The sequence below is a fragment of the Urocitellus parryii genome, chromosome 10 (genome assembly GCF_045843805.1).
Source record: "Urocitellus parryii isolate mUroPar1 chromosome 10, mUroPar1.hap1, whole genome shotgun sequence".
Lineage (NCBI taxonomy): Eukaryota > Metazoa > Chordata > Mammalia > Rodentia > Sciuridae > Urocitellus > Urocitellus parryii.
This window is the reverse complement of record NC_135540.1, coordinates 59,316,655-59,332,540: the sequence shown is the minus strand read 5'-3', so window position 1 is coordinate 59,332,540 and position 15,886 is coordinate 59,316,655. Positions and strand designations below refer to the sequence as shown.

Below are 15,886 nucleotides of genomic sequence, written 5' to 3'. Positions count from 1 at the left end.
ATGCTAGTTTGTACTCAGTTAAAATGTTTAATGCACATTGGTTCATATCAGAGAGAGAGAAAGACATAGGAAATCTTGTGTTTTTTATCATTATCAAATGCATCTATGGCATTTGTCTTTATGCCTCTCATTGGAAATATAGCTGTTCCACCATACCCATCATAAGACCTTAACCTAGCAAATACTTGCAACATATTCTTTTAATTTTGGAATGAATGAAATTCAACCAAAAATACAAATGTATGTGAATTATATATTCATGATATAAATATTTATAATATAAAAGGCAATCTTAACAGATTATTGAGCGTGTTAATATTTGGATAACATAAGGATGAGAATATCTTCAGACTGAAGAATCCCAGTAGAACATTTAGTTAACTGCCACCCTGTGGAATCCACCAGTTCGGAAGCATAGAACCACAAGATTGAAGCAACTGGAGGATGTCCCAGAAACAAGTAATAGGAAAAGTTCCAGAATGATAGAATATTAGCATAAAGAAGTACACCAGACAGCACCAAGCAGTACCCTGTGGATACATGGATTGCAGTCTATCATCTGAGATGCAGCCAGTGGCGGCCAGTTGATGTGGACCCAGGTTGTATTGGAGACATCTAGCACTGATGAAAAATTATACTATTATAGCTGAAGAATAGGACTGGACTCTTTGGGAAGGTCTGGATCAAGGCAGGACCTTAGCAACCCTATGCTGTATAATGTGAATCTTCACAACAGCTTTACACGAAAGGTACGGTGATTATCTCCATGTTTACTTCGGGAAAATCTGGTAACCATAAGTGAAATAACTTATTCAAATTCACTCAGTTAGTAAGATGTGATTATGCCCTAGCAATTTTGTTCCAAGTCTACATAGTTAATTACTACCACCTCTCAATTCAGTTAAATTAATTAAAACTTTTACAGAGATCAAAGAGTAGATCAAAATAATACTGGGCAAATAATTTTATTACTAGCTTTATGAACTATTTGGGAAATGGTTAATAAATCAAAAGGCTTTAATAGTCATGCCTATTAATCTTCCAGAAATAACAAAATTTTTATCATTAAGAACAAAGAAAATAAGGCATATTTAACTTATAATGTGGAATAGAGGCAACATAATTTGACAATAGACTAGTGTATAAAGTAAAGGTTTCCTACTTAGAAAATTAATAAGTTGACATAGCCAACAGACTTTGTAAAATGAGATGTAGTTAAAATGTTTTGTTTGTTTGTTTGTTTGTTTGTAGTGCTGGGATGGAATTCAGGGCATCATGCATGCTAGGCCAGCCCTCTGCCACTGGGCCACATCCCTAGCTGGAGACATAGAAAAGAAAAAATATGCATTTGCCACATTTGATCTAGACCATATGAAGACAATCAGTTTGGGGGGAGTAAGTATATCAGACACGTTCTTCCTCCCAAAGAATATTAGGTCAAAGAGAGTTTGCAGTAACAAATGACAACAATTCTTGATGTCACAAGAAATATGGAAATATCAGGTCAGATGGCATAAACTCTTATTTAAAAACCTATCAAGCTTGGCCTGGTTGCACACATCTATAATCCCAGCTTCTTGGGAAGCTGAAGCAAGAGAATCAGAAGTTGAGTCAAGCCTGGACAACTTAGCAAGATCCTATCTCTTTTAAAAGGGGCAGGGATATAATTCAAAAGTAGAGCACTCCTCAATACCAGGAAAGAAAATAAAATAAAATAACCTACAGAATATAACTTCTGTGAATTAGTTGACAAAAGTAAAAAGAGTTACTATAGCTATGCTTTTTCAACTATATTTCATACAAAGTTGTAACGTTTCTTCAGTTCCAATATATTTGAAAGGATTATTAAACTATTTCATGAATAATAATGTGGATATAAGGCTTTATATACACAATTGAATCTTCTAATAACAAATCAAAACACTGCAAATTCCCTCAGCAGAAATTCCTTTCTTTCCTATTAGCTTCCCTTCTGAATAACAACATTACTGAATGGAGAAATCATTGGATGGATAAATGAATATGAGGATATATTGATATATATTTTAATGAAGAGAATAATTCTGGAGATTTTGGGAGGTGGAATTTCTAAAACTACTTCAGAGAAATAAACTATGATCATAGTAAAAAAAGAAATCAGTTTTCAGTGGTAGGAGAAGGATGAAAAGCATTCAGTCAATCTTTGTTAACTATATATATCAAATTCTAACTTTGTTTTGAATAATTATAACACCACAAGTATTCTACTTTTTTCAGAAACATCTTTAGATAAAAGCTTGGAAGTTTGAAGAACACATTATGTGTGTATAATGCATGTTTATAAATATTTTAGAAACAAATTATACATTTGAAAAATTCAATAATTCATTGAGGCATACTAGAGTTTATTGGGTGCCTAGTGTGTGTGAGGCAGTGAAGAAACTGGACAGTTGGCACAGTCACACTGAAGTTACACTCTGGTTGTTTAAGTCTACTCAGCTGCAAGAACAATGCATGCCCATTGTTTAAAAGTCAATTAAGAAGCTAAGGAGTGCAGGGATGCACACCTGTAATCCCAGGGACTCAGGAGGCTAAGGCAGGAGGACTGCAAGTTCAAAGCCAGCCTCAGCAACTTAGCAAGACCCTAGGTAATTTATCGAGAATCTATCTCAAATAAAATAAAATGGCTGGGGATGTAGCTTAGTGTTTGAGTATCCCTGGGTTCAATTTCTGGTACCAAAAATAAATAAATAAAGAAAGAAAGAAACAAGAGTGAAACATCAAGTGATTCTTGTGAACCTGCTCATATCTCATGACAATAAAATGCTTCCTGATCAAAAACTCAGCTAGAAACTCCCTATGCTAAGGACAAGAACTCAAGCATTCATTACATATAAAGATAAAAGCTCAAATCACTTGTACTATGTGCAAGATGAAATAAGCAAGCTTGACACTCTAGCTTTTCAATTCATACAGATTTTCATTTTGTTTATTTCTTGGAGCATTGTTCACACCTTCTCTAGCACAGAAAAAAGTGACTGAAAACATACCAAAGAAGAAAATGGTGAACTTCTTGTTGAAATATTTAGATTTTTCCAATAGAGGAAAGAAACTCTAAAAGACAGTCTTTACTCCTTAAGAATAATACCCAAGGGAACATAAGAATGAAATAATATGTATAATAAAAGTAATTGTTTATTATATTCATAACACTAAAAAAAGAAAGAAGTAAAATACATGTGATTCCGCACATAGATTCCCAATGGTTAAGTCTTATTGAGGATGGTTATCATATATGTGCCCAGATAAATCTTTGATCCTACTAGTACTGAAGATGACCATTACCTCGCCAAATAATTTCCTTAACAAACTATGGGAGAAGCAAGAGTAAAACTATGTGGTTTTCATAAGTTTTCCACTAATTTTATTTGATGATCAGTGTACATGTTTTTTAATACTTCAAACTCTTCTAAATATATATATCAAGTGAACCACCTCTTGAGAACGAAACATTTTTAAAACATCAGAAAGGTTTTCTATCTCATCTTCAGATGGAAAGAAATTAGTACTATGGCTGTCAGTCCTGGCTTTATCTCTTTAGAACCTCAGTAGATTGAGTTATTTGATTTTATTTTTAACTTTGAGATGGGGGTCTCTCTGAGTTGCTTCCAGTTCTAACAAGTCTCTTCCAGTTCTAACAGTGATTTCACAACTTGCCTGGGTACATTGATATATTTGAAAATATTCAAGAAAATCTTGGATCATATTGAAGAAAAGTTGTCATTGTATTCATATGGAAATACAGAACAAAACTTACCAACAGTTGCTGCTCATTACAGCTGATATGCTATAAATGGTTGTTGACATTGAGACCAGATGTCATGGAAAATCCTGCATCATTAGGAAGCAATGGGGTGGGGAAGGAACCTATGTGTGAGAATGTCAGTAGAGTCTATTTAAAAAAAAAAAAAAAACCCAAAAGCAATCGCATTGTAAGAATTTAGAGCTAATCTCAATAAATAAAGACTAATATAATAGATTCATTAAATATTAAATGTCCTACAATTGAAATGGCCAGCTGCCCTGGACCATCATAGCTCATCACTAATGTGTATGGTATCCCTACAGAGGACAAAGGTCCTGTGATATGAAACCACAGATTCCATCATTCCATAGACACTTATGAGGCATAATTTAGTAGCTTTATAATATTTATTTAAGATATAAAGTAGCTAGTTAGCTAGCTCCAAGAGTCTGTCAATTAGGACCAGCACATGAGCCCAGACTTTTCACATTTCTTTTTAGTTACCATGCTCCCCATTTCTGTCATCTTACTGTGCCCCATGGAAAACTGTCATTCACTGAAAGAACTTGCTTTCTAATCTCACCTGTCTCATTCATTATAGAAGATAAACATAGTGGCATAGTAGCAAATAAACATCCTTTCTAAGGAGGCAGCCACTTATTAGCTGAGAGAGTCTACTCTTACCTACTTGGTGAAATATAACCATCAATTATTTTCCTTTTTGTAGGCATTCAGAATTTGAACTAACCTACTTGGCAATGAACTTTTTGTCATACAGTATATTTTCAAGGAGGGTACATAAGTGGTAGTGATTCAAAAAAGTCAGAGTAAATGTACCTGTCCTACTTCAAATGTTCTTTAGAAATTCCACACCCTCACAGAACACAATAACAGGATTATTCAAACACATTATATACAAAGAGTTATTTAGAAACCAAATTTGTATAATTTCCTTTTATTCTTTTGCTTTTTTGGTGGTACTGGGGATTGAACCTAGTAGTGCTTTACCACTGAACTACCTACCCCTTTTTCATTTTATTTTTAATTTTGAGATGGGGGGGGTCTCTCTAAGTTGCTGAGTCAGGCCTGAAGTTGTGTGATATTTTCAGCATTTCACTGAAACTGGCTATTTAAAGCAGTCTTCTGATTAAAATATTCAAAAGCAAATAATCCTTTAATTAATTCAATAATCCTTGTAATTTTTTCAGCTTACAATCCACAATTCTGTATTTTAGGTTTGCCTAGAAGATATACATAAATGTGAAGCTAGTCAATGCTACTGATTTTTAAATACATATACAATCCCCTTGAAATAGCCCTGCCTTTTCCTATCCATAACTGCAGCTGAACAGTCTCCATGGGTATAGGGTGAAATACCGATCCAGATGGATTTATTATTTTCCTGGATGACCCCACAGTCAAGTATTCTAGGTATCTCTAATTATGGATATTTTTCCCAGTCATTCAGTGGTCCTTCATGATAAAACTCAAGGAGTTCCATTTCTTCTGAATTGGCAGAGAGTTGGTATTTGAAGGCACAGTGCACACAGCACTGTCCAGAAGCTTTCTGATTTAGTGATAAGAGTAAAAACATATTAAATTTCTTAAAAAGTTTATTTGCTAATGTTATTGGCATTTGCTCAACAAGCTTCAAAACCATTTGACTTAAATGTTCTACAATGGCTGTAATTTCTTAAGTGATTGGAACTCTTCCCTTGAATGAGTCTGTGCTTGACAAATTAGGGTCAGATATGTGTTAGCAACCCTCTCTGACAGCTCAATGCTTTTGAATGTGAAGGTCAAAACTGAGATAGACTCAATCATTGCTTACCATTGATGGGGTTTGTCTAGGTTACTTATTCCATAAATTAAAAGTTGGACATTGTATCTTAATTAAATTAGAAAATGTATGAATGTAGTGGACCAGAAATTTTAGTTGTGAAAGCAAAATGTCAGATGTGACTATTTTAACAAGAATACATACTTCTGTATACTGATAAATAACCAGAGTTCCAAATCATTTCAAATGTTAGGTTGAAAACATCCTTATCCTAAAATCTAAACTAAATTATTTACATAGTGTTAAGGTAGTTCAAAATCCTATCAGCCCTAAAAAGTTACAAAGGTTTCCTCATATTTACAAATTATCATGATAGTGATGAATCTGATGGCAGTGAGCAGCAATAGCCTTAATTCTGGTAACTCAATTAAAACTTATTTTCCCACACTCCAATTTCTTATAGATTTAACCTAATTTCTTCCAAGTTCTGGTTATGGGTTTTTTTTTTTTTTTTGCTATTTTGCATGGCTGGCTTAATTAATAAATTAAACAATTATTTGGGCTGTGTTTACACAAGGTCAAAACAACTAACAGAACTGACTAATTCAGTAAGAAGAAAGTAGCCAATTTGGTGGAAAAAAAATCTGGAATTGCTTATTTGTCAACATATAAACAAAATCAGCTTGATGGACTAAATTTTTAGATTTTCAAACAATAGTTTTGGCACTTGTAGTGTCCATTGTTTCCCAATATTTTTCAGTCTGAGACACAGATTCCAAATTTGCTGGTTCTTATTGCCAAGTAGGAAGACTTTGATTCACTTTCCCATATGTATACCAGTACCATATGTTCACCCAGATAACTGGACTGCATAGACTTTGCTATATATATTAACCAGCCTCCTTTTCCTAGCCATCTAATCCCTTCATTTCTTAAAATTTACAAAGGGGTTCCAGGGAAATGGAAGATGTCATGGTGCTTATTTTGAAAGTACCAATGTGTCTGGATGCACTGATTGGGAAACAATGGTGTAGACGCAGCCTCCTTCCAAGACTTGAGTTATTAGTCCTGGAGTAATGATAAATTACCCAGAAAATAAAATGGATCTTTCCCACCATATTTTGAGATGGGAGCATACATATATAAGCAATGTTTTGAGTCACACTTTGAAGAAATGTAAATTCTGTTTTAAAAAACTGGCTTATAAAGAAGAAAAAGCTGACTATAACATTTGGCAAATAGCAGTATATTCTTTCTGCCTTTAAGAATAAACAGATTCTTAAAGACAGCATTTTTTTTTAATACGTAATTCAGAGTTAAGCTCCAAAATTTGTACAGAAATTGTTTGGAAACATTGAGGAATCAAAATCACTACATTTGGGTCCAAACTCTTAAAGTCAACTAGGATTTAATTTGCACAGTTTCATTTGCCAAATGTCTGTAGATTGGTCCAATTCTTGTTATCATTTTGCCAAGTTTCCTTCTGCTGAAAATGTCTGTGCTCTGTTAGGCTTCTAAGTCAATGTCTGTGGCCAAGTCTGCAACTGGTCCTTGGAAACATGTGAGCAGGTCAAGACAGGTGTTCTCATTTATTTGATCTCTCCCCTCTGTACAGTACTCTACAAAACATTTATGCATCTGTCTAAAGCCTGCACACATGATTATTTTTAATCATTTTTCTAACCATGTTTTCCCTGGGATTTAGGAATGACAGTCTCCAGGAGAGATGACAATGCATGACTTTTTTTTTTTCTCCCCTAATCTAGTAAAAATGTTGTTAGTTTTGTATAGTCACTTAAAATAGGTTCTCACTTCAGTCTCTTTCTCTCTCTCTCTCTCTCTCTCTCTCTCTCTCTCTCTCTCTCTCTCTCTCTTTCCTTCTAAATAAAGCCTGAGAATTTGCTTTTAGCTAGCAAATCCAAGGGAGCAGCTGTGAAACTGGCAGACTTTGGCTTAGCCATTGAAGTTCAAGGAGACCAGCAGGCATGGTTTGGTAAGTAGGGCCCCTCTCCTTCATGCTACCTACAATCTTTTGGATATGAACTCCTGGCTCCTACTCCCATTTCCTAGCCAAAATAAAGTGGAAATGTTCATCTTGACTACTCTTAAGATATTGGACCCCAAGATAGTAAACCTAACATTAAAAGGTATGTAACCTAGAAATAGTTAAGGAAAAATACTGAAGGGAGAACAGTAACACATATACCTTTTTCTTCAAAGGACGGAGAGAAAATACAATCCTGTGCTAAGAATTAATAGGAGTGTTATAATTTAAAAGAATACTTTTTCTGAAAGAAAGATCATCATTCACATTCATCCTCACATGATGCTAAAGACTGCTATGTAAATAGTAGGTAGTCAGAAAAGACAAACTATCTCATGTATTTTATTAGGGAATTAACTTTAAAATATTACATCCTATAATTATATGTGTATTTACTAAGTATTTCATCTCAGTTGTCTCCTATTTTGTTAATATGCCAATTTTCTCATGATAAATCTGATAATTTAAAAATTTCTAAATGGTGAAAATTCTGTTTCTATGTAGAGGTAGAAAGCTCTGAAACCTTTCCTCAGACATCTTAGGAATCATAACCAGCACTCCTCTAAGAGAAAACATAACAGATTATTTAATCAAAGTTTTACATGATATGAAATAAAGACCTAAAGACTTGGAGAAAACATTCTATTTTTTTGCTAGGTTTGATTTTAAAAAAATACAGATATGTAGAAATGACATATCCAAAGAAGACATGACCTGGTGGTAATATGTTCAGAGGGGAGCCCACCATGGCCTGTCTTTCTGAATTCTTCTTGGCTTCTCTGTGCCTTCCTGGGTACAGGGCAGGGCAGGACCTGCTGGAATGAGGGTCTTGTGATCAGCTACCAGACAATATAGGTCAGAGGATTTCCTTGTGCCCAACTCTCACATCGAAGGTTAGAGGAAGCTTGGAGTATTATTTCTAGTTTTTATGGCTGGCTGAAAGGGGGTTCACGTATTTGTAACCTACCTTTGGCAAGAAGAAGTATAGTTTCCATGGCTAAACTTGGAGGAGGAAAACAGAAGGACAAAGGGCAGGAAGATCTTACTTTTGAGCCCCTTTCCTTCATTTCAAAGTGCTCAGCATGCCAGGGATACTGTATCCTAAGCTCCAGCATTTACAATTAGGGAAGAAATCAACTCTAAATAAATTTACATTATAGTATTTCTAGCCAAACTTATGGATTATCCCAATATTCAGCTGGAATAAATTCTTTATCCATTGATTTTCTTACGCCTCTCTCTACCATTTCCCAGTATTACCTGATAGTTCATGTAGAATTTTAAAATATAACCTTTCCCTAAGCCTCAGTTTTATTTCTTTTTGATTTTTAATGTGTTGAAGTTAGACAATTTTTTAATGCCTTTACTTCAGATTTTTTTTCCTCTGAATAACAATAACAACAAACAGAAAGAGGGCCCCCCAAATACTTACTTCTTTAATGTGCAAATGCTTCTCTGTATCCCTATCATGCAGCATCTCCTAAGGTATACATAGCTCCCAGGATCCCCTGGATCTTTCTAATCTGCCCCAGCTAGTTGATGGAAGCAGGTGACCTGGCAGCCTTCCCACATCTCCTTTTCCAGGAACCTAATTCAAGACCTTATTTTCTGCTGCTTGTCCTTTGTCAGGAGTTCTGACTGTTATCCTGATGGCAATCTCTCCCAAGCTTAATGCCACCTTTTACAAGTGTCTCCATACCACAATTCCGCTCCCAGTGGATTTAAAACCTTCAGACTTGTCATTTGGTCTGTCACGTCTTGACATTGGAATAAGCTTGTCCTTGTTAACTGCAAACTGAAAGAAGGCAAGACCTAGATTTAATTCTGGAAATTGGAAATGCAGATATATAGCTATATTCTGGGGGAAAGTATGGTCGACATAGATAAGGAATATACAGTAATAAGAGTTAGGGGTTCAACAGGAAGTAGTGAGCTATCACAGAGATGGGCAAGGCAAAATTACTAGAGGTACTTAAATAAAAGGCCCTGACTCTCAAGGAGATGAGGCTTTTGTGCCAATAATAATTTACCACGCAGGGAGAAAGTAACTCACCACAAGCATCCAAGAGGTGCCCTGGGAACACGGGTGAGGAAGTATGAAATTCCACCTCTGGGGAAAGCACTAATAATTGGGCTAACAACTATGATTCTGTCCAAGATAAATGGGAAATTTGTCCATTGGAGCATGGGAGATAAAGGCATTACAGATGGGGGACCAGCATATGCAAATGCTTGGAGGACATGAAACTATTTTTCTGTTACATTGATAAAAAGAAGTTTGATTCAGCTAGGATGAGGGGTAGTTTATAATAAGGTGAGTGATTTTTTTTTTTTGTGGGGGAGGTCCCTTTCAAAGGTTTGATTTTTAAAAAAAACTTAGAGGCTTCAGGGATCTGGTGAGAAATTTTTAATAAAGAAGAATGTAATTGAATTTAAGTTATATAATAGTGATTTAGGTAGCAGTGTGGAGGATGGTTAAGGATAGTTAATCTGAAAGCAAAGACTTTATTAGACTAAAGCAGTCATTCAAATTATGTATGCTGCAGTTTGAACTAGGGTGGATATAGGACCAGGCAAATTCCCTGGAACAGACAGGGACTCTGAACTTTAGGAGAATCTGTTTAGAAGAAATGAAAGTCCCAGATATTGGGTTCAAAGACAGGATTCTAATCCTGTCTAGAGCAAAAGAGGAGCCCACTTCATGAGAGACTTGTATGAGGCAGGATACCAAAATAGGAACTTAGGCCCAGGGATATAATCACTGGGACTGGGTGCAGGGTGATGATGATTGGATACCAGGAATAACACAGAGGCATTTGTTATCATCAGCGCTGAGGCACAACATGAACCCCAGCAATGCTGGCTTGATGACAAGAGTGTAGGAATTGTGTTCCCTAAATCTCTGTGTTTTGTGTCCTCTGCTAGATCACATGTAGTTTAAGAGGACTTGGGGAGGTGGGGGATCTACTTTTTGAATCAGAATACCTGAACTTACATCCCAGCTCTGGTTCTTGATAGCTGAATGACATTGTTTAAGTCACTTAATTATCTTGGGCCACTATCCTGTTTCTAAACGGCTATCATGAACACTCCTTCATGGTGCTGTTAGGAAACCAGTAAAGTAGTCCAGGGGAATGCAGATAGGCAATAAATTATGTTCAGTACGTTTTCAAAATAATCTTGGTATGGAACATTGTCATAGTGCTTTTGCCTATTCAGTGGCAGTTGTTTAGTGAAACAGTGAACAAAAAACTGGGTATCAGTTAAGCAAATGCAATAGCATCCAAATAAAAGTACATGGATTTTCAAATTGTGACAGCTCATTTCTAAAAGCAAGCTGGTCACAGAGAAACAGCAATGGATCAACAGGAAAATTCCCACTTTTTCATCAGGATGTGCTTTCAATAGTTAAGATCTTATTAATGTACCTGTAAAGACTTTTTAAACAGATGCATCTTAACTTTCAAGGAGATTTCACATTTTAGAAGTGTAGAAACTTTGTTTCCAAGTTTAAGAAAATATGCATTTCTTTTCTTTATCTCCTTCCCTCCCACTCTTCCCAAGTTCAAGTAAATCCTCATAGTAACTAAAAAAAAGCACATGGTATATAGTAAAGTTCTTTTGAATATACTATAGATAGATATATAGGGAATGGAGATGTTTTAATAAGCATGACTTGTTTTCATAGCTATTCATTATCTGCCATCATGGTCTCAATTTTGATTAATTTTATCTTTTAAAATGTAATATTCATATTTAAAGGAGGAAAAAAAACTTGTTATTTAAAAAAATAGCAAGTCTCTTTGTTATGTGTTAGGTCAGTTCTTCAGGCTTTCATATAAGTTTATCTGAAAAAACTCTAACTAGCCAAAAATGCTAGAACACCCTATGTCACTACCTTTAATAAGATGGCAGAAGTTTTATCAAAGAGAATTAGCTAATACAGCCTGTTTCTCCTATGGAACTAGAAATAATATTTGCAATATATTTCTAACATTTGGTTGCTGCTAGAAAGAAATGAAAAGCAAAAACCAGGATATTTTACTTCCATCTTGCTTCTTGCTGTTATATATCTTGTTTTAAATATTAAGGTTATTTTTTTAAATGGCAATAGGTTACAATGGATACATTTTCAACAGTGAGTAATTCTGTTTTCTCTTTGCTTTATATGTTTTGATATTCTTCTTGGTTTTTCTGAATAAAAAAATGCTATCCCTAGAGAATACAATATCTGATTAATTTCCCTATTAATAGCATATATCATAATAATCCTGGATTCTTAAGGGTTTAATCTCTCATTAAAGACAGCTTTATGGAAGAATGAAATTATGGCATTTACTGGTAAATGGATAGAACTAGAGACTATCATGCAAAGTGAAATAAGTCAATCCCAAAAAACCAAAGGCCAAATGTTCTCTTTGATATATGGATACTAACACACAATGTAAGGAGGAGGAATAGAAGTTCATTGGATTAGACAAAGGGGAATGAAGGGAGGGAAGGGGACATGGGAATAAGAAAGATAGTGGAATATACTCACATGTAGTTACTTCTTTATCTTCTCTAGGGAGAATATCATTAATGTTTCCTGCTCTTGGCCATATAAATTACGTAAAACATACATTGAAGTTTACTAATTTTAGATAGTATAGATTAAAGTGTAGCTGAAATTCAAAATGAGAAAGGATCACTGAGAACTGTAGGCATCTAAACAGAGTTCTAAGATAGAAATAATTTAGATCCACTCTATGTTAGAGAAAAAAAAATTGGAATTCAAGAAATAGAAGTATCATCAAGAATGAGATTAAGAAGCTCATTCTCAAGAGACCTTAAAGGGATCAATCAAGTCATGTGCTCAGAAAAAGTATAAATCATGTTGGATGAGTGAGGGGAGCCAGATGAAAAGGGATCTCAAAGTGTGCACTCAGGACATTGAATTCACACTGGACTTTGGCATGAATTTCTCATTGGATTCTCTTTGAGTCATGCATGCATGTCTCAAGGAGGTGGGACAGGAATGGGGAGGGCAGGTATGGTATATCACAAGTGTTAGGAAGTCCTTTGCAACAATTGTGCCCATTCCTATCTTGTCATGTGACTCCACATGACACCTTCAGGTAATTCTCAAAGCAGTGGAACCTTTGGTAATTCTCTGAGGTAGAAGAACCCTCAGTGGATTAGCAATGGTTTATTCAAAGCTCTTGTCTGGAAGTCCCTTCTCATTATCCACCACATCTTCTCATCTTCCTCCAAACAAAGGAAGAGAAAAGTAATGGGAATTTTAAAATGGGGAAAAGGAGAAGTCCAAAAATCCTTTTCCTCATTTCCTAATCTTATTTTTCTCAGAGAAATAATTGTGTTATATGTGTTCTTTTTTTTATACCTCTTTGCTTTCTGAATTTGTCACATAAATAAGGGTACTTTGCAATCCAATAAATATACAGTGTACTTCAACAGTAATCTGTATTTGAAGGAATTCCTGATTGTATATCCTTTTAAAAAGATATTTTCAGTTTTCATTAGTGTTTTTTGAGAAAACTTTTAAATGAAAATAATTATATTTAATGATTTTAAGATAACTTTTATTTGAAAAACTATTATTTCCAGAAATAAGAAATATTTTACTCTAAAATTAGTTATAGATTTGTTGTTATGTTAGTGCACATTATTGAATTCTACACTGATTCATATTTGCTATCTAATCTCTATTATCAGATCTTCTTAACTTTAAAGTCTAGTTTGGTACACATTCAATAGTGATACATTTGAATGTTCCTGAGTCTTCTCTTCAGTTGCTAGTTACAAATACACCCTGATATTTTATTAGTATATATTGAGCTCTTGGCTATATTTTAGATTTATTTCTTTTCCTGATATATTCTTTAGTTACTTTTAGTCCCATCTCTAGCCTCATTGCCCTACACCCACCCAATAGACTTTTGTATCCTTAGTTTCTGTGTTTTATATCCTTCTATTTTATAGGTGCCTTCTTCTCATAATACCATTAGTTAGATGTTATGATAACTATCATCATTTTCAGGGTCCTTATCCTATCTCCAGTTTTCTCCTTATTTCTTTACAGATTTATAACTCTCATATAAGTGATACAAGAACTACTAACCAAAAAGTGGCCTTTAGTATACAAGATTGTGCAACACAATAGATAGATTTCCACATCTGGATAAAAGATGTGTGTGTGTGTGTGTGTGTGTGTGTGTGTATTTTTTCCTCCAAATAAACTACAGGGCAGGATAGACTAGTGTTGATTACTTAGTATAAAGAAAAACTAGCCTGGTGCACTGGCATTCACCTGTAATCCCACAGCTCAGGAGGCTGAGACAGGAATTCAAAGCCAGCCTCAGCAACTTAGCAAAATTCTGTCTCTAAATAAAGTATAAAATGGGCCAGGGTTGTGCTTCAGTGGTTAACTGCCTTTGGATTCAATCCCTGGTACCACCATCCCCCCATCCCCACCAAAAAAAAGAAAAGAAAACTAAACTAGTCTACATTACTTCAGGACTCTGGAAGTTTTGCTTCAAATGACAAACATATCATCTGATAAAGCCACTAAAAAGTTTTCTTAGTTTCCTATGTCATATTGATTTTGTCATGTTAATACCAAATAATAAACATCTATTTTCCCTAGGTTTTGCTGGCACACCTGGATATCTTTCTCCAGAAGTTTTACGTAAAGATCCTTATGGAAAACCAGTGGATATGTGGGCATGTGGTAAGGAATCATATTTTCAAAAAAATATTGCATTATCCTCATGTATTAATGTTTAGGGGCTATTATAACAAACTATGTGAAACTGGATAGCTTAAACAGCCTATATATATTTCTTGTAGTTCTAGAGGCCGGGAAGGGCAAGATTGAGGTGCTGCAGATTCAATGTCTGGGAGGACCTGCTTCTTAGTTTGTAAACAGCAATCTTTTGTGGGGGAAGATCTCATATGTTGAAAGGGATAACGGAGCTCTCCTGGGTTTCGTTCACAAGGCACTAATTCCATTAATGAGGTCTTCAGCCTACCAAAGGTACCACCTCCTAATACCATCACAGTATATGAATTTAGGGAGTCCCTAAATATTCATTCTCTTGTTTTAATTTAAAGTCGTTATCTTTTACTTGAAGTTGATACTCTCCAATCATCAGTTCAGAATTTCTTAGGAGAGATTCTCAAACCTTTGCCTACAACAATAAATCTGGAGATCTGATTAAAACTTCAGATTGCTGTTTTTCTGAACCAATATGTTTGGGATGGGAACACTGACATTTTGAACAAGTTCTCAGGTGATACAAATGCGTAGGTCCTGGGCACACCCGCCATTGGGGTCATGTGTTCATGCTCCCATCCTCCCAACAGATCCAACCAGCTCTTCCAACAAATGTCATGTTTTCCCAAGAAGCCTGGCAAGGATAAAATAAATCTCAGAAAATAATGAAATTGGCCATCCTCTGGGGACTGAGCTCTGTTTTAGGCCTTTATCAGCCAAATCTAATCCAAGAAGTGTCCTGTACAGACTCAAAAAATATGTTACTGGCAGTATTTCCACTTAAGTTATATAATGGAATTTCTTCATTTCAGAATATATGAAAGACTGAAATAAAGGGGATATGACAGGACACTCTGAAATAGTTTTCTACTAAGGTTATCAACACAAATTAGTCCTCTAAAGTTCTTGAGTTTCATTGCATCTGGTCTATAAGTAAGTATTTAACTACCATAGTTTGGCACTAGTGTGCCGTAGACAGATTCCATTTCCTTTGGTTTGTCAGCATGGAAGGAGTTGATTTTTTTAAGTTATTTCTAGATTCTGAAAATAACTTATTAGATTTGCTTTTAATTTTAAATAGAAAGAAAAGAAGTTCATCACGCCTACTTCATAATGATAGATAATCCCAGCCTGTATTTCTTATCAGTTTTATATGCTTAGAAACAACAACTTAGTATTTAATCTTAAACTTGAGTTTTCAGAATTAGCTCTATGCCTATGAAGGCAGTTATGAGCAAAGAACTATATTATTAGTCACCACACCTGAGTTTTAAGTCTTTATACCTATTCTTCCTGTCTCTTTAATATCTCTGTGCTGGTTTCTTTACCTGTAAAATGATATTATCCAGTGGGAGGGTCAAATAAGGCACACTTTAAAGGAAAACATGTTGTAGCCTGTAAAGCAATTTAAAATGCAAACAGCCATTATTGTTCTACAAGATTGGAAATGGCATGTGCTTTAAGGATAAGGTCTTAGGTGGGTCCAAGTTCTGTCTTTCTTCT

General features: G+C 35.0%; 1 protein-coding gene across 8 annotated transcripts in view; it reads left to right on the top strand.

Moving 5' to 3' along the window:
- The window catches only part of Camk2d (calcium/calmodulin dependent protein kinase II delta), a 301,476-nt gene that overhangs the window by 222,138 nt on the left and 63,452 nt on the right, over positions 1 to 15,886 (top strand). For all 8 annotated transcript variants that reach the window (XM_077803188.1, XM_077803187.1, XM_077803186.1 and 5 more), the window contains exons 7-8: positions 7,455 to 7,557; positions 14,255 to 14,338. In XM_077803188.1, coding sequence (XP_077659314.1) covers positions 7,455 to 7,557; positions 14,255 to 14,338 — 187 coding nt within the window. The remainder of the gene's footprint in view (positions 1 to 7,454; positions 7,558 to 14,254; positions 14,339 to 15,886) is intronic.